Source organism: Stylophora pistillata, chromosome 1 (assembly GCF_964205215.1).
Source record: "Stylophora pistillata chromosome 1, jaStyPist1.2, whole genome shotgun sequence".
Taxonomy (NCBI): Eukaryota; Metazoa; Cnidaria; class Anthozoa; order Scleractinia; family Pocilloporidae; genus Stylophora; species Stylophora pistillata.
This window is the reverse complement of record NC_142519.1, coordinates 32,070,715-32,088,214: the sequence shown is the minus strand read 5'-3', so window position 1 is coordinate 32,088,214 and position 17,500 is coordinate 32,070,715. Positions and strand designations below refer to the sequence as shown.

At 37.1% G+C, this 17,500-nt stretch overlaps 1 protein-coding gene across 4 annotated transcripts in view; it reads left to right on the top strand.

Moving 5' to 3' along the window:
- Window positions 1-17,500, top strand: part of LOC111324386 (putative aminopeptidase W07G4.4) — a 22,188-nt gene that overhangs the window by 4,341 nt on the left and 347 nt on the right. For 2 of the 4 annotated variants that reach the window (XM_088751613.1, XM_088751608.1), the window contains exons 2-19: window positions 4,623-4,758; window positions 5,651-5,710; window positions 7,336-7,418; window positions 8,612-8,720; window positions 9,644-9,718; window positions 10,246-10,286; window positions 10,748-10,847; window positions 11,172-11,247; window positions 11,389-11,474; window positions 12,191-12,255; window positions 13,089-13,128; window positions 13,238-13,313; window positions 13,452-13,570; window positions 14,141-14,227; window positions 15,387-15,444; window positions 15,582-15,631; window positions 16,602-16,733; window positions 17,251-17,500. The exon at window positions 17,251-17,500 is cut by the window's right edge and continues 347 nt beyond it. In XM_088751613.1, the coding sequence (XP_088607739.1) occupies window positions 4,623-4,758; window positions 5,651-5,710; window positions 7,336-7,418; window positions 8,612-8,720; window positions 9,644-9,718; window positions 10,246-10,286; window positions 10,748-10,847; window positions 11,172-11,247; window positions 11,389-11,474; window positions 12,191-12,255; window positions 13,089-13,128; window positions 13,238-13,313; window positions 13,452-13,570; window positions 14,141-14,227; window positions 15,387-15,444; window positions 15,582-15,631; window positions 16,602-16,733; window positions 17,251-17,385 (1,528 nt within the window). In that variant the 3' untranslated portion in view covers window positions 17,386-17,500. Of the gene's footprint in view, window positions 1-1,027; window positions 1,150-4,247; window positions 4,295-4,621; window positions 4,759-5,650; window positions 5,711-7,335; window positions 7,419-8,611; window positions 8,721-9,643; window positions 9,719-10,245; window positions 10,287-10,747; window positions 10,848-11,171; window positions 11,248-11,388; window positions 11,475-12,190; window positions 12,256-13,088; window positions 13,129-13,237; window positions 13,314-13,451; window positions 13,571-14,140; window positions 14,228-15,386; window positions 15,445-15,581; window positions 15,632-16,601; window positions 16,734-17,250 lie in introns of those variants that run through there. The other 2 variants (XM_088751602.1, XM_088751595.1) reach the window with 2 other exon arrangements.

The window sequence follows — 17,500 nt, the reverse complement described above, 5'->3', positions numbered from 1 at the left end:
CTCCCTTCCGCATGATATTAAATGATGCGTTTGTGTTTCAAACTAGGCGCAATTTTTACAATTGCCATTAAGCTTCAAGTTTCAATTGCAAATGTATTTGTCCTTTTAGCAAAGGTTGTTCCAAAGACATGGAGTTTATTTAGACCGGTCAGTTTCAAATACTAGCCAGTTATTCTTGGAAAAAACCTTGTCCACAAGGTTTTTGGCAGACTTCCCATATTTATGTTAATTATTGATAGAAAAATTGTTTCTTTTACTTCCACTGAAAGACACTGCCTACCGGAACAAAACAAGGCTACATTTGTGTTTTATTTAATGATCAATTTTTAACCACCAAAGAAACAAACATCATTTGAAAGGCGCCAGATTGTCATCTCACAGCTCGGTTATGGATGTAGTTCAAACGAAAACACACACAGTAATTAACTTCCACAATAACAACAGCTGTCTCGAGAGTTCATGGGCTGAGAAGAAATTGATTGGTTTGTGAAGTCACGTGACCTATCGTCGAAAAAGGGCTATAAATGCATGATCTAAATGGGGAATATCTTGCATAATATGCTCTCTGAATGAGCTAATTGCATTGAATTTGTGCCAAAATTACATCCCCTTTATGAAAAAATGAGCATATCATGTTACAAGATGCAGAGGTGCTTACAAGGAAACATCTTGTCCTCTTCTAAGGTTATCACCACAAGTCGTGATACATGCGCCCTTATGAATTAAACATGATGTAATTACCAGCCAGCCTATCTTAGTGAGCGATTCATCTTTATTACTTTGAGGTCTGTAAGGAGAAATTAGATGCTGGTAACTCTTACGGCATAGGGGAAGCTTCGATAAAATGCCTGATCATAACCCAGCGCATTACTTCTCGGTGAATCCAATTTGCTACAAATGAATTTGAACTTGACAAAATTTACTTGACCGTTGTATCAGATGAGTTACAGAGTCAAGGAAGAGGACACATGGAAACAGCTGATATTGATTCTCTATGGCGGGAGGATTCTATTTGAGACAGTTTGCATCATGAATTTTGCATGAAGTAGGTGCAATTGTCATCACGCCCACTCGCGTGAGTTGTCTTGCGCAGTTTTTGCAGTGAGCTTTCGGTTTGGGAGGAAAGATGTCCAAGGAGAAGAAAATGAGGCAAGTATTTAACCAAAAATGATCCCTTTTAGCTGGATGTCTTATTGAAGCGAAGATTCTATTTCGAAGGTAGTTTTGCGTGATTTTTACCACCTCATTTGTTGCCCGTGCCTACTGACTATTGACGATCAGCGTTTTACTTCCTTTTCAAGCAATCTTTAGAGTAACTTTGAGAAAGTTTTATGACAAAGCGACGAGAAAAGTAAATCTTTAGACTAATGTGCGTTGTTAGAATCAAGCAATCGATAGTATTGAGTTTGTCTTTGTCTGCAGTTAACAAGAGCCTGAGCTGAACAGTTTCCGGCGAGACTTAAAAGTTTACCCTTTCGCTTTCGAATTTCCATCTCATTTGTTTTCATCGTGTTTTCCTTTTTGAATATATTCATAGATATTGAATAGTTGTTATTAGGCTTTTACAGACTAGCTATTCCAGGCTGACATTACCTATCCGCGAGCAAGGGAAATTGTTATTGCGTAAATACGAAAATTGAAGATGAAGATCATTTGGGTTTGTTAATTCATTCTTTCGTAGGACTTCCGCTTTCTCTTCCATATGTACTTCATATTTCCGATTGTTTTACTGCAGCCTTTGAAAGATCGAAAGAGAGTCTTTATTTAGATCAATATGTATCATTTAAGGTGTATTTATCCATTACATTTTGGAATAGAATGTTATAGTAAGGGTGGGATGTCATTTAACAAAGATGAAGGAAACTTCTCTACAAATACCACTCTAATTACTATTCTACTTTGCATGATCTAAGACGATGCGTTTGTAGTGCAAACTACTGGGTGCAATTGTAAAAATTTGCAATAAGCTTTAAGTTTCAATGGATGAGTTGCCAATAATCGGATCCTTGTGTTTGCACAAATATTTTTGGAATCGCCAACGGGCAAATATTGCAAATTGCTCGAAGTAAATATGAGGCGAAAGGTTGTTTCGACGTCCAAAAATATAATTTTGGAGAGAGATCAAGGTTTTTTCGCCACAGTTTTATGATAAATGGATTAAAATACTGTTAATTAGAGGGTAGTGTAAGTTTTTTGTGAGAATAACTATGAAATATGATAAACCTCTCTCCTTGTGTAAGCTCTCAGTACTGTGAAATCGTCATGGCGTAACGGTATAGACATATTACAAAATCAGCTAAAATCGTCACGAAATAACTCATGCGAGTCTTTTCAGCTGTATTTATGTGTGTACAGTCTGTGTTTTTACTCGTTCACGTTTTAAATAAACAAGTTACGGCGTCGGAAAATATACCCCCTTAAAGGAGAAGACGTCGTCGGTGGAGATGGAAATTATTTTTACCGAGCTGTTGTCCTTTGAAAGGATGAGATAAGCGAGCGAGAAACATGAGGAAATCCCTTGGTCAAGTGACAGTTTGAGAAAAATCCAAAGGTTTTTTAGGCTGCTACTTTACTTCTCAAACCTCTCGGAGGAGGGCTTGTCAGGAAAAGCAACTTGAGATCACGGAAACTCCGGCAGAAACTGTGGACATATTCAGTGGTGCATCACTCCTGAAGCAAATTATTAGTACCCACTCATCGTTGCAAAAGAGTGGGTTCAGTTTCCAACCGATCGTCAACGCTGATTCATTCTCATCAATCACAACAAATCGGCAATGTGCGTGTTTAATCACTTTAATACCGTCATGATAATGTTTAATGCTCAAGCAAACCATTTCAATCCGCTGCCGCCTCAATTTAGGTGGCTTTTGTAGAGCTAAGTCTGCGGGCCTTACGCCTAACGAATGGGTTATACGAATTCGCTCTAGTGAGTTATTTCTTGGCGATTTATTGCTAACTTTTCTGAATTACGCGATTTTAAGTTCACAATGAACCCTAATTATGCATGGAGAAAAGTTTATCGGTAGATGTATCACATATTTCATGGTTACTCAAACAAAAACTTACGCTTCCCCTATATCAACATTATTCGAATCCATTTTAAACTGAAACGGATAGTCCACAAAAGTGATGGTCAAGGCAGTTTGAAACATCATATCTTTTGGTAAAAGAAACCCACTTTTCTTTTGTTTCTTTCTCAATATGATCGCATTGAGGTAGGATTAATCTCTGTAATAATCCAAGGGACTTCTCTGCGAAGGCTTTAACAAAGTTGTAAACCTCAAAGGTCGATCACATTATCGTTTTCAAGTAAGGAGGGTGAAAAACATGGAACTTTTTGCAAAGGTCTCGCGCTTTAATTTAGTCTGAATTTTTGATGCCCTGTACAGCCCTCCTGTTTCATTCCGAGAAACGACGCCTTCAACAATAACCATCTGAGAAAAACAGACTTCCATCTTTTTTTTTCCAACCACAGTTGGCATTATTAATGTCTCAACCTGATTTGCCAATTTGCGGTTGTTTATATATATATATATATATATATATATATATATATATATATATATATATATATAAATACAGACACCGCTCACGTCAAAGTGTCACAATGGTCAGGCACTGGAAGCATCCTTTTATTTGACATCCATATTGCGATGAAAAACAAATCGACAGTGACTTAGCAGGGCCTGTACTCTTATCGACAGCGATATTCGTCATCACATCAAAACTGTTTGAGTCCACAACATTTTGACCCTTGTGATGTGGAATATCGCTGTCGATAAGGGTACAGACCAATTGTCGATTGTAAATTGCAATTTTTGTGTGATATCCTGAAACGAGGATCAACTAATGATGCGAGAAGTCATTCGAGAGCAAAGTGACATAATTAACCTTTTACGCACTAACATCAGTATGCATATTCTCCCTACTCTTTTCTATATATTTCCTTTGGTACTGACGGGGAGAATTGGTTAAATCAGAAGCCATTCACTCCTGGTTAAACAGGTCAATTAAAGGAGTCTCCTATGTTGGCTATCATTCCCTTATTCCCGTGATCTTAGTGAATGATTCAGCAGTGTCACTGATCACTTAAGACCTTCGTTGAAATGTGTAATCATTGCCCGGAGCAATATTTCTTGCTGATTCAATTTGCTCCAATCGACTACTTGACCTATAGTTGAAAAAGTTTCCATCATGAATTTTACACGAAGTAGTAAGTGTATTCGTAATCGCATTCGTAATCGCTGCAGTGCATTTAGTTCGGGAGGCAAGATGTCCGAGGAGAAGAAAATGACACAAGCATCAAACCAAAAGCTGATCCATTTTTAGGTAGATGTTCATTGAAGCGAGGATTTTACCTCGAAGGCCGCTTTTCGAGTTTTTTAGCACCCCATCTTTTGCTCGCGCGTACCCTCTGTTGACAATCAACCATTAGACGTTTTTTCGCGTCCTTTTCAACAATCTTTTGAGTAACTTTGAGATAGTTTTGAGGACAAAGCGACGAAAAATAAGTGCGTCTTTAGTCATATTATTGCAGTTACCGGTAAACCAGTTAAATGAGGTTCTGTACAAATTCGGTATTAAAATTAATGACATCCTTGTTGCGTCTGTATCTCTACTAGGCTCCCATGTCCCGTTATTCCTGTCAATGGTCCAAATCAAGGTACATTTGATTACTATGTCCTTGTTTGTGAAGATCTTAAATGGGATCTCCCAACATGGGATTTTCTGAAGACACCAATTTTGGAAGCAGCAAAGGTATTGATCCATCTGTTATGTTAAACTCTCTTCTTTCTTAATGCATGATGTCCATAACAATTTAACCCCCCCCCTAATCTTTCTGGTTTGTTCACTCTTTCTCACCAAATACACAATCATAATACCCGATCTTCATCTGCCGGTAACTATTACATAAACTATTCTAGGCTAAATCAACATAAAAACTCATTCTCAAGGATTGGTTGTAAAATTTGGAATAACATCCCAGGAAACTTAAGGAATGTTCCAAAAGATATTTTCAAGAAAAAGCTAACAATATTATTTCAAAATCTTCAAGTTCAAGATAGTTATGTTGACGTAGAACGAATAATCAATGATGTGTCAAAAGTTAAATCCAGTTAATAGTAGTGTATAACTTATGTATTCCTCTATTTATTGTCATGTCTTTCTATTTCTGTATTTTTATCTCATACTGTCATTTCTGCTTTTAAATTAATGATTTAATATTTAATTTCTGTTTCTTGTATATTTATTGAATCTTTTGTTGAACCGAGATTTATGTAAGATGTTTTAGCATCCACACACTACCTGCTGAGACTAGCTATGCTATTTGTGGGTAGTGGTTGATTATGTAAAGTTAAGTTTAACGCCATTAGAATAAATGAATAAATTAGAATAAATTAATTAGAGTAAAGAAATATGATAAAAACCAAAAAAAAAAAATGTTCTGTAGAGTGCTAATTGTAACATTCCTTGTTAATTATTATGTAGTTATTGACTGAGTGCGAGGGATGGACAAATACAATATTTGGCTTGAACAAATTAAATTAAGATCAGTGCAATTCCCGGTTACTTTTGACACTCTTTGAAAATGTCTTTCACTACAAAATTACCTCACTCACTGTTTGAGAAAAAATTTAATTTGTACTAGGTGGATAAAGCTGTTGGAGTTGAGACACTGGTGTTTTCCTGTGCCCAAGACTTGCCAGTGGTAAGTTTGCTGAAATTTTCAATAAGGTGCTGATGGAGCTTATGAACAATATAATTGTAGAGCTGTACTCTGGTAATATCAATGGTCTGCATGGCAAGCCATAATCATTTTCAGTGAATGGGGGTTTCTCAAGGTCCAGAGGTTTTTTTACCTTTCTTCCCCAAGAGTTTCAGAATTTTAGGCTCCATGAATAGTCTGCTCTTATTACAAGTGGCCATCTAAGGGGAGCTGGTGAAATCAGAAACTGTACAGTGGAGCAATAGCTTGGAACAGTCCAAGGAATCAGCGGCTATATCAAAACCTAAATGAATTCAAGCATTTATCCATTAAATTTGATATTAGCAAAATAAATTTTGACTTGATTGTAGCCAACATTAAACATAAGGACAATAGTTACGAATATTATTAAAAATTCAATTTAATTTAAATAGTCAAATCGTATTAACAAAGATTTAGTAATATATAGACAGGTAAAAACAAGCGATATTAAATATCCCAATGTTTCGATGACTTCATGACGCCATTATCAAGGGTACAAATGAAAATAAAATTAACAAATGCGAGTTCTAGAGTTACAACTAATTTACATAGGGGAGGTAGCTACACAAATACTTTGGCACAAATGGAATTCGTTTGCTCATTCAAACTCGGTGTCAATTGTTTGATGTAAAGCATCTCATTGACAAGACAATCAAATTTGTTCATGCACTTCTTGAGAACTTTGAAACAGCTAAGAAGGTCCTCAGGGACAGCACCTGCGTGGTCGTTGTCATAGTGCTTGCGTACTGAAGATGACGTGCTCTTATGGCTATCCACACAGGCATATAAATGCCTGTGTGTGTAACCAACATAGCTCCCTGTATCACACAGGTTACATTTAAATTGGTACACTACGCACTGTTGATTAACCAGCTGTGGTTTGGTCTCACACTCTTTAAGGTCTTGGCCAATTTTCTGACTGACAAATATGGGTTTGGAGCTTAATGCTAAGGTCTTTCAACTGTGTCTTAACAATGTTAGCAGAGTCTTGGTCCTTGAACTCGCATTTGTTAATTTTATTTTTATTTGTACCCTTGCTAATATAGCGTCATGAAGTTGCCGAAACGTTAGGATATTATATCGCTAGTTTTTACCTGTCTAAATAATCAAATCAAGTGGAGAAACATTTTAGGAATTGTATAATTAAATATTTTAATATTTTAACTGTTTAATAGCTATTTATGGTTATTATTAGTTAAATGCACCACCCACCAGGTCTGCTAAATATTTTATTGTGGTCGAATAAAGTTATTCATGTATTCATTCATTTGAATCCCACTTTCCATTCCGCGAAGCAACTTGATGTAAGAATATTGGTACTCTTGAATGGGATCACCCCCCTGTCCCTTTCCCACCAGTACTCCATTAGGCCTCCCTGACAGGTTACCGCTGTACCTATTGCATTTGTTGGAAGATAGAGGTGCTGTGAGAGTAAGAGTGTCTTGCCTGAGAACACCATAGAATGACCGGCCCAGCTCTCAAACCCAGACCTAATTCAGACCTGGAGTCTAGTGCTCAAAGGCCACATGCATGGTCTTGCATAACTTGCTCTGAATAAAATCATATAAATCATTCCCTTTACCCAGGTGTATGCCCCAACAGGCCCCGTTTGTAGGGATTATGATGACGTAAGACGATACTATGATGCAGCAATAAATGGAACTAAAAGGTGAGTTAGTATTTACAACTTACTGTACATTTTCTTTCCTGCAGGTACCTGCTTATATGTGCATATAACTTTTTCTCTTAATCTTTATGCCTTTTTTTGTGGGTGAGACTTACAATAATTACCTAACTCAAGGTAACTACCAATAACACTGAATCACTTTAATTAAATTTTAAAATAGTTAGATTTTAATTACAGAAGTAATTAAGTAATTAAGTGAAAATGTGGGCCAGAATTGTAAAAACTATTTTATTTTCTCTGGTAAAGAAAGATGCAGGGTTTGTTCTGTTCACGCTACAAAATAACCTTTGCTCTCAGCAACGGTAAACAATCACTTTAATGATCTGACGAAAGAGTAGTACACACTTTGAATGATGACAGTCACTATAATATTTCTTCAAGCGAAAAGCACATGTTCTAGCACCCCATAATACACAACAAATGTCCCCATTGGGGGTGGTCGCATTACAAGTCTAGTTTCTGCACCTGGGGTTGTGATGCTCTTCCACAGCGGATCCTGGCCCCGAGCGGGCTTGTTAGTTTTGCAGTCATATGATTATGTTTCAAATTGTATTCATGTCACTTTTGGCAACTAATATGACTATGTTTTCATCGAATTTAAAATATTTAGTTTAGATTTGAAAAATAAGATAACATAGTCAAGGGTGATGTAAGGACAATTTAACTAATTTTGTGGATGCAAAGAAAAGTGTTTTTTTCTGAAAAATTCACAAGAGATTGAGGCAACATTTGACATTAATTAAATCTAAGAATAAACTTGGCTTGCCTGGTTGAAGATCATGGGAAGCTTTTTAAAGCAAATTGAAAGCCAATTTTAAAAAAAGTCATGGTTTGTTTGAAAACTAGACCAATCAAAGCCAATGTGAAAACAAACTAATAATTTCCATTGTGCCTAGCATTCTGGAATTTGAAAATTAAGACATTCACATGAAAACAAAGTGCCATTTTGTATGTTAATACTGTCAAACTCAGCAAGGATGGCTATGGAATCACTCTGACTGGATGTTTTAAAAAAAGGGAAACTGCTTGCATCTCAGGGAAAGCCTTTTTTGTTTCATTTTAAAGGTCTGTAGTGCATAAAAATATATTGTGAGTCCTTAACTGGCCTGGCTGAAATGAGATTGGTGCAAACACTTCAAACAGACTCAGTTAAAAACTGTTATTATTTTCCAAAGGGCTCTAAAGGGTGGAAGCAGATGCCCACTTCTGGTGACCATTTCTAAAGACACATTCCCAAATGCATGGTCTGTTTCACTACTTGGAGCTCTTCATGCCCTCTATGTGGTAAGAATCAATTAGCATGTGATTTAGACATTATTTTTAGTCATAACTACATAAAAGCTAGGTTTTTAGTTTGAGGTGTGGTCAAATGACACCCAGAGATGTTTTGAATTCACTTGTACTGAAAGAGTAACAGAAAGGAAACATTTCATGGGTGGGGATGTATTGAATTTGCTTTTGTTTTTACCCAAAATTAAAAATCCAGATTTTAATCCTGCTGACTATTTGTACATTTTATTTATGATTTGTAGAGTTATATTTGTTCATATTCAGTGCTTTGGGGAACTTAAAATGTCTTTAGTGGGCATTTCCTTTAACATGATTACTGTGTGATGGATGTCCTCCCCTGGGGTGGGATGGGTGGGTTGGGGTTGGTTTAGGTGGGTGAACTTAGTAGGGGAGTGCATGTCCTATTGTTCTCTCACCTGTACACTGTACGAATCTATAAATACAAATACAAATATTAATACAAATACAAATACATGGTTGAACCTCTCCTCAATGCCATCTTTGGGACAGACTGAAGTGGGTGTTGTAGAGGGGTATAAGAGGTCTAATGAAACACTTTTTGTTCTGTTTAAGGGTGGTAAATTTCTATGAAAGATGCTTAGTAAAGCATTTGAGTTTGTAACATAGTCAAATAATTCTCAGCATTAGAAAGAGAAAATTGATGTTCAGAAATAAAGACTTGCCAAAACAAAACAAGGTACTTTGGGTCTACAACAGTCTCCAGAATGTTTACTTTAAAAATTTGATATTCCAGAATTTTTATGTGGTTTTTCCTTTAATGAATTGAATTGTCTGTCTGAGGGAGTTGTCATGTCATTTCATAATCCTTTGAATTTTCCTTTATTTAAGTGAGTGAAGAATTTACTGAACAAAAGTCCCTAAGAGCTCTAACAGACAATTCTGATTTTCTTGTTTAGCCAATTGAACTAAGAGAAGCTTTCCCAGACAAGGAACAGAAAGTTGATCACCTTGGAGTGGTACTGTTTGGTGAAGTGAGTTGATTCAAATGAACTAATACTCTTAGCTTTAATAGTGCCTCTAAAAAAGGCCTTTGATGCTTTCAAAAATCAGAGTCTGCATGGAGACACTCTTTCGGTCAATGCTTTTGAAAGCATTCAGTAGCAGAGGGGTTTAGGAAGGCAGGTTGTTTTCAGGAGTTTGGTGCAAGCCAAGAAGTAATAGCAGTGAAAGCTCAGAAATTCCTAGGAATAAAAATATTTATGAACAAAGTAGAGAATATCAAGGCTGGTTAATTTGTATCTAAGTGACAATCATATAAACAGCCTCCAACACTGATGCTTTCAAGTCAGTGCCTTTAAGAGTTTTCCCAAACCAAGATTTGTTTTTCTTTACTCAGCAAAGTTTTTGGATTTCCATATGGGAAACAGCTAGCATAAAGTATTCCATGTGCAATGAAATGATGCAATTCAGTTCGTGTGCATTTCAATTGCTGGATATTTCGACAAATAAATTACTGTTTATAGAGTAACATCATTTTGGTCGCTCTGTCTATCTTTAGGGCTGCAATGTGGATTATATCAAAGCAATAGATTCTGGAAGGTAAGCTTGAAGAGGTGTATTGTAAATGTAGCAATCAAAACATTTTCGAGAATATGAAGTGACAGACTGTAGTTCTGTGCTGTATATTCACTTTAGGCCTCGTCTTCTATATAACTCTCCAGCCATGCCTCTCTGAGTCACAGCTCTGACCCTGCATATTCTTCCTTTCATACCTCCACATCCTCCTTTTCACACTGAGGGAGGAATGCTTCATTGCAAACCCTGAATCTCTTTTGTCATCAATTGGTTAATCAAAATTGAACCATTATAAACCAGACGTCAGACACAGCAAAAAATTCTTCAAAGTTTTCTGAGGTTATTGTCTCAGCGAAGTATCTGCAACAGTGCTCAATGGGTATCCTCTTGAAAGTGTTATCAAAATGAGCTCACTGCACTTTAATAAAATGAAAGAGAGAAGTGTGGATGGCATTTCACCAACTGTCATGTGGTTTGTATTGTAGGTATGTGTGTCAAGACATTGGTGGATCAGATCCTGAGAGGATGGCTGCCCCTCGAGTGGAGGAATACATTTGTGAACTATTCCAAGGTTCTCCTGTTAAAGTAAGATTCATTATTTTAATCTATCCCATTTACACTTTTTCCATAATTATTATTTTAGTGATGCAAAAGTAAAGTTTTTTAGTTGTGAGAGCTTTCAATTTTTTGGTCTTGAACAATTGTTGCCAACCTTGAAGGGCACAAGAATAAGGGAAATGATCACAAACTTAAAAGAAGTCCATGATTGTTAAACAGATTATCTTTGTCAGCATCATTGGACATGTATAGAGAGCAGTAAAGGGTTGAGGGCTCAACTTAAGCAGCAGCACATGTTAGGTCCTCTGCATGGATTCCTTCTGTGATCCTCTGCTTCCTTATTCAATTTAGGTGACGGTTGTAAAAGATCCAGCTAAGTTTGAGAAGGACTATCCTCTGTATGCAGCTGTCAATAGGTGTGCAAGGGGTAAGTAATTTGTCATTTTATTTCACATTCCATGTTCTTGTACATTTTGTACAATAAAGCCATCAGAAAAATTTGGTAAGAAAAAGGTTGTACCATCATGTTTCTACCCCTTGTCATTTACTTTTTGCCAATTCATTTTAGTTGTTGAGAGGCACACCGGCAGAATAATCAATTTGGAGTATGTGGGAGAAGGTGACATTCAGAACACTGTCCTTCTTGTTGGAAAGGTTAGTACCTGAGAACAACCTGTGTTTACCAGTCATTAAGCTGCCATTCATGAAGGCTATCCAATGGAAGGTTTCTTTTTGTCATGGCTCAATCATTTCTTTCATAGGACTGTTCAACTGTTTGCTGTTCCTTTTGTCTCAGCCTTTAGTGACAGATGGACACAAAACTCAATCACCCTTGATACTAATCACTTCTACCATCCAAAATTTGCTTTTTAACTGTGCCTGTGTTAGTATATGACAAATTGTGACTTTATACAGTGCTTGACTGGTGCTGGTTTTAGGGCCTGTGAGGTAATGGCAGCAGATGACTCATTGTTGAAAAGACTTTAATTTGAGTACAAAAACTGTGCAGAAGGTGTTCAAGAACTTGTAATAACAAAGACAATTACAAAATGACTTTTGTTATTAATTGTCACCTGACAATTATGTGACCTGGCAACACTCTTTGTGGCATAATCTCTCTCTCTTGTATAGTTGTAAACCTCATTAGCAGAATGTTTAGAACTGTTACATAGGATCTCGAGATTAGTTTATGTTTAGAACCATTCAAAAGGATCTCAAGATTGACTGTGTTAAGAGCCGTTCCAAAGGACCCAGGTATTAGGTTATTTTTAGGTGTTTCGTCACACCTGTGCACCCATTGTGATAATTCAAATCAAGCTCAACCTTATCCAGTAATTGTTTCTTGTCTGTGTCCATTCCCTATATTTCAGGGTGTGACTTATGACACTGGTGGGGCAGACATTAAGGCTGGTGGAGTTATGGCTGGAATGAGCAGGTAAAGATGTTCTAAGTCCTTTCAACTCTAACAGTGACCAGCATCTGATTTCTCCTTACAGCAAACATATGATCACCAAGGGAAAAAGTTTTGATAATTGTTGTTAAACAAATTCTCCTTGTCAGCACCTAAGGAAATGTTTAGAGAACGGTGTGGAGAATATGCATACTGATGCTAGGGTGGTAAGCCGGTCATTATGTGCAATAGCACTGCAGTCATTTATGTTTGGTGGCACTATTATGGTTAGAAACTAAAAGGGCGCCAATTAGAAAGTACAACAAATCATAAAGAATCCTTAATTACAAGAAATTTTGAAACCAAAATAAAAACCCTTATTAGAATAACTGTTTGAATGGGTGAAGCAGGAGCAGCTCTGTAGAAAACAACTTGTTAATACTGGTTAGAGTGAAGGTTTTTTAGGGATGTCAACACAAATTATACAACTTCAACAATGTTGTTGGCTCGCATACAAAATTAATAGTTCTATCATTCCTGTTTTTATCCAAAGTGTTGTCGGTGATACACGCATGCATTGATAAGTTATATACTCAGTCAATTACTCTGACGTAGGGCTATCACTTGAAACATCCGCAGCCAGTTGTATAAAGGGCAGATAATGCTCTCCAACGGATAAATCGCTATCCAGTGGACAGGTGATATTGCAAAGCGTTATCTAACCTTCGGACAACCGTGACCAGCTTTGTAATTTCTCTACAGTGGCCACTCCACGTCATCAACCAAATTCTCTTGTAGTACCTCCTCCCCAATGACACAGCGCCACAGTTTCTTTTTCTTTACAAACTTACCTCCTTAATCAATCTGTTGGTTTTAAGGGATAAATGCGGCGCAGCTGCAGTGGCAGGGTTCTTTCAGGTATGTTTATAAGTAACCCACGGTGTTTTTTATTTTTTTAATTAAACCCTTTATTCTGATCCTCGTCTAAAGTAAAATATGTGATTGACAGTTCAGCATTAATTTTCAGACTCTTGCCATGTTGAAACCAAAAGGAATCAAAGTCTTTGGTACAATGGCCATGGTGCGAAACAGTGTTGGTGCAGGTATGGATGGCAATAGATACACTGTTAACGGTGTTTCAAGTTGAAAAACGCATTTTTAAGAGTACCTCTGTGATGATTAGCAGGAAAAACACAAATTATGCAAGTTTATCACCAACAAAAGTCAATACACAATTTCAGAGTGCTATGTTGCTGATGAGATCATAACCTCTGCTGCTGGGGCCAGGGTAAGAGTTGGGAACACTGATGCTGAGGGACGCATGGCTATGGCTGATTGTCTGCATCATATGAAACTCAAGGTAATGTGGCGGATTTAAACCTCAAGCTAATCAAAATGATTTGAAATACCGATTAGAGAGTAACACCAAACAGATCGAGTATTGAAAAATATGAATTAATTGGGATTTGAGAGGTGGCAATTCTTGGGTGTGGGGCTTCCTCTTTTCTATTTCTACTAGGTTTAACTGAAGTTCCGAGTCTTTTTTTTTGTGGAAGGGGTAAAATCGTAGAACCTAGAAAAAACCCTCAGAGCGTTCTAAAATTTTACAGTTCGTGATTAAATCTGAATGGCTGAGTATTACAGCTTTTTTTTTCTTTTATTTTCCTCCCGTTACTTCTCTTATTCTTCCATCATTCCCCCACCCCCCCCCTGCCCCTTTCCTGCCATATTTTCATGGTCCTTCCTCCCTTCCCTCCACATTCTCCTTCCCCAACCTTTTCTTCCCTATTTCCCCCCTCCTCTCTCCCCTCCTTTGATTATTTTCTGTTCCTATATTGTCCGACAAGACTAGATGAATCTCTCTTTACATCCCAGTGATTGTTTCATTATTGTATCAGTAGTAAATGTGTAATGGTTTTTTTTTTTTCAGGCTCTCGAAGAGAAAGTTCCCACACACATTGTTACGATTGCCACTCTCACTGGCCATGCTCGCATTGCTGTTGGCCCTGCCTATTCAGTAAGTAGTGATGTAATTGCCGCTACTCTTAGACAGTCAACCTTCTTATCAAAGCGATTTTTTTTTGTGAATAACTCCCTCATAATTGACCACTGCCCAAACGTCTTAAAAGAGCGCATCTGTGTTCAGGATAACTTCTTCAGTCGTGTGTTTCTGGAAAGCGACCAACTAAACAATGATTAACGCTACGAAATTATATAGAAGCTCTAAATTGACACGAAGAAAATTCGACATGCAGTAGGCACTTGAATGGAAGTTTTGTCTGGGAAAACTGATTTAAAGTCATTTAACAAGGAACGCATTTCGAATTGTAAACGTGCTCGTTTCAAAACCAAAGAGTGGAAAAAGCTAGTAGCGTACTGTATTGCCTGCTACGGTATATGTTCTATTGAAGGGTACTTTTCGCAATTGCAACAGGCAGAAAATAGTGATAAGTAGTGGCCCTATTAGTTCTCAGCTTTTATTCTTGAATTTTCTCTAACCACTTTCCTTAAACGACTACTTTTTTCTTTGCCAACAATATACTATACTGCATTTTTTTTTAAGTCAAGCAGTAAGCAACACCTCTGCAAACAAGTAGTTGCATGACTCGTTTATTTTCTCCTTCGCGCACTCTTCATCAGGGATATTTGACAATACAACTAATCACACCTGTAAAGTGTTTTACATTTCGTGAAAACACGCGTACGGATATGCGTAAATTACGTCCAAGAAATCATATGTAGAGCATAGTTTTGCAAGGTGTGACATATTTCAATGCGATTTTAATCGCGTTGAAATTATTAAAATAATTACTTGGACCCCAAAGTTTTAGCCAAAACTGTGGACCCTAAGAAATATCATGAATTGCCATGGTAAACTGACACAATGCTCTGAGTCTGTCATAGACAAGTGTTTCATCCTCCCAAGGAGAATGCGGAAGAGAGAGTGTTGTACTCTGGGACTTAGGTCAGAGAGTCAAGGATTATTGAGGATTGAAAAATTGACTTGGCCTCAAGGGAGGGGAGAGTAAGAAGAGAATTACGGTAACTTGCTGAGCATAAACAGGCTTACAAACTGAAAAAGAACTGAAGTAGTACATACAATATTGATTCTAACTTCAAGTCCATCAAGACTTGACAAGACCGTCAGTTATTAATCTTCATGTTTTGGTCATTAGATTGTGATTGACAATGGGCCAGCAGCTCGTACCAAGTTTGCACAAAATATCCAAAAAGGTTGGTATTTTTTACTTAATGAGCATGGTGTCTCTACTCTTTTTAGGAGAATGTGAGCTCTAAAAGAAAAAATTTAACTAGGGTGGATTGTGTCCAGTTCTCACGCTTAATCAATATTTGCTTGTTTATATTTCTAGCTGGACATGACATGGGTGATCCGTTTGAAATCTCGACGGTCCGTAGAGAGGTAATCAAGTTTGTTTAATACCATTATCAGGTTAATCTTTTCGTCGTTTCCTTAATTGTTTTATTATTATTATCAAGATTGAACTGAATTTAAAAGTAAGCAATCTCACCTTGCGGTAGGCAAACATTTTCAACCTTTTTTTTTGTCTGAAAAGGAAAGGCAAAGCGAATGGGTTACCTGAAATTCCCCTTCAGCGGCTTCATTGCAAAGATCCTGTGAAACCTTTGACTCTAAGAGTGACCAGTATATAATTTCTCCTTGCAATATGACACCCAAGTCAAACGTTAAGGTCACGAGAGTGAAAAAAAATAATCACCAACTAACAAACTCTTGATTGTTAAACAAATATTCCTGAGCAGCACCTTAGGCACAGTATAGAGAACAGAATGGAGAATTTAAACTGATGTTAGATTGTAAATGGGTAAGGGTGAGGCAGTGGTAAACTAAAACTAGATAAAATGCAATTAAAATTCACTCAAATTGCCTTGTGTATAGTTAATCTTTACCATCAATTTGCATTTAGCTACAGGGAACACAGATTTTGCGGTGTTGGGAAGCATTCATTTATATTCATTTGTGTGCATTTCTTTTGTAAAACTTTCAAGGGTTAAATTTAAATCATTTTAATCCTACACGGCTATCATAGAAAAATCTTCCAAAGAGAGTGTGTTTAACATTCTTATTTTCCAAATACTTGTAAATAACTTGGCCAGATTGAACGAATATGAGAAGGTTGGGCTGTCTTTTGTTTGAAATGGATATTAACATTTCAAGGACTGACATTTCTCTTTATTGGTTTTCACGTAAGTTTTAATCAGTAGCTTCACAAGCCTCGTTCCAAAATAAAAAATTCCAAACCTTTGCTTCTACAAACACAGAATATTCCGAGTCATAGAGGTCCTTTGATTCTAAATAGCGAGAAACTGAACGAACCAGAAACCCAGCTAACAAATTTGTGGACTCTATTTAGGATTACGATTTCGTCAAAGCCCATTCAGAGTATGCAGAGGTATTGCAGTGTAATAACTCTCCATCCAGTAGAACACCCAGAGGACATCAGTTCCCTGCTGCTTTCCTCATCAGAGCCTCAGGACTTGATAAGGTTAATTTGAATGTTACTTTGTGAAAGAAGGATGTTTCCTTTCTACGCTGGTTCGTTAGAACTTCACTGCAGCTGTGTACACTGTTGCTAATCATGCATCGATTGGATGGATGTGAAGATCTCTTATTGTTTTGTTGAAAAGATCGAAAGTGAAAATGTGTTACTTTATTTTCACTCAATATATTTTTATATAACAAGCGGAATTTTTATTAGTTCTGTCTTATGATCCATTGGAGGGCAGAAGTATAGATAATAAACAAATAAACGACCCTTTGCTTCGTTATTATATCAAAACAAATAGATTCCATGTTGCTATGTGTTTGTACAGTAATAGATCACAGAAGACGTGGAAATGTGGTAAGAACATCATTCAGTGACACACGGCTACGCCTCGTGTGCCAGTTTTTTTTTTTGTTCTTACCACATTTTGACGTCATTTGTGATCTATTGCTGAAGAGACGCACGGCATCATGGAATCTAATTGATAGATTGATTCTTGGTTTTTTTTTTTTCTCAGCATGGTATTGACTCAGAGCGCCCAATTTGCTACTCACACTTTGACATTGCTGGCTCAAGTGGACCATTCCCACAAGTCCCTACTGGGGCGCCAGTGGTTGCCATGACAGAAATTTTTCTCAAAAGCCACTGTTAAACAGATCATGTGTTAAGCTGATAACACTGCACAGCTTCATGTTCTTGTTGGGGCACGATACTTCAAAAGTAGATCAGCACGAGAAATCTGATTTTCGTTGATTTTAGTTTGAGTT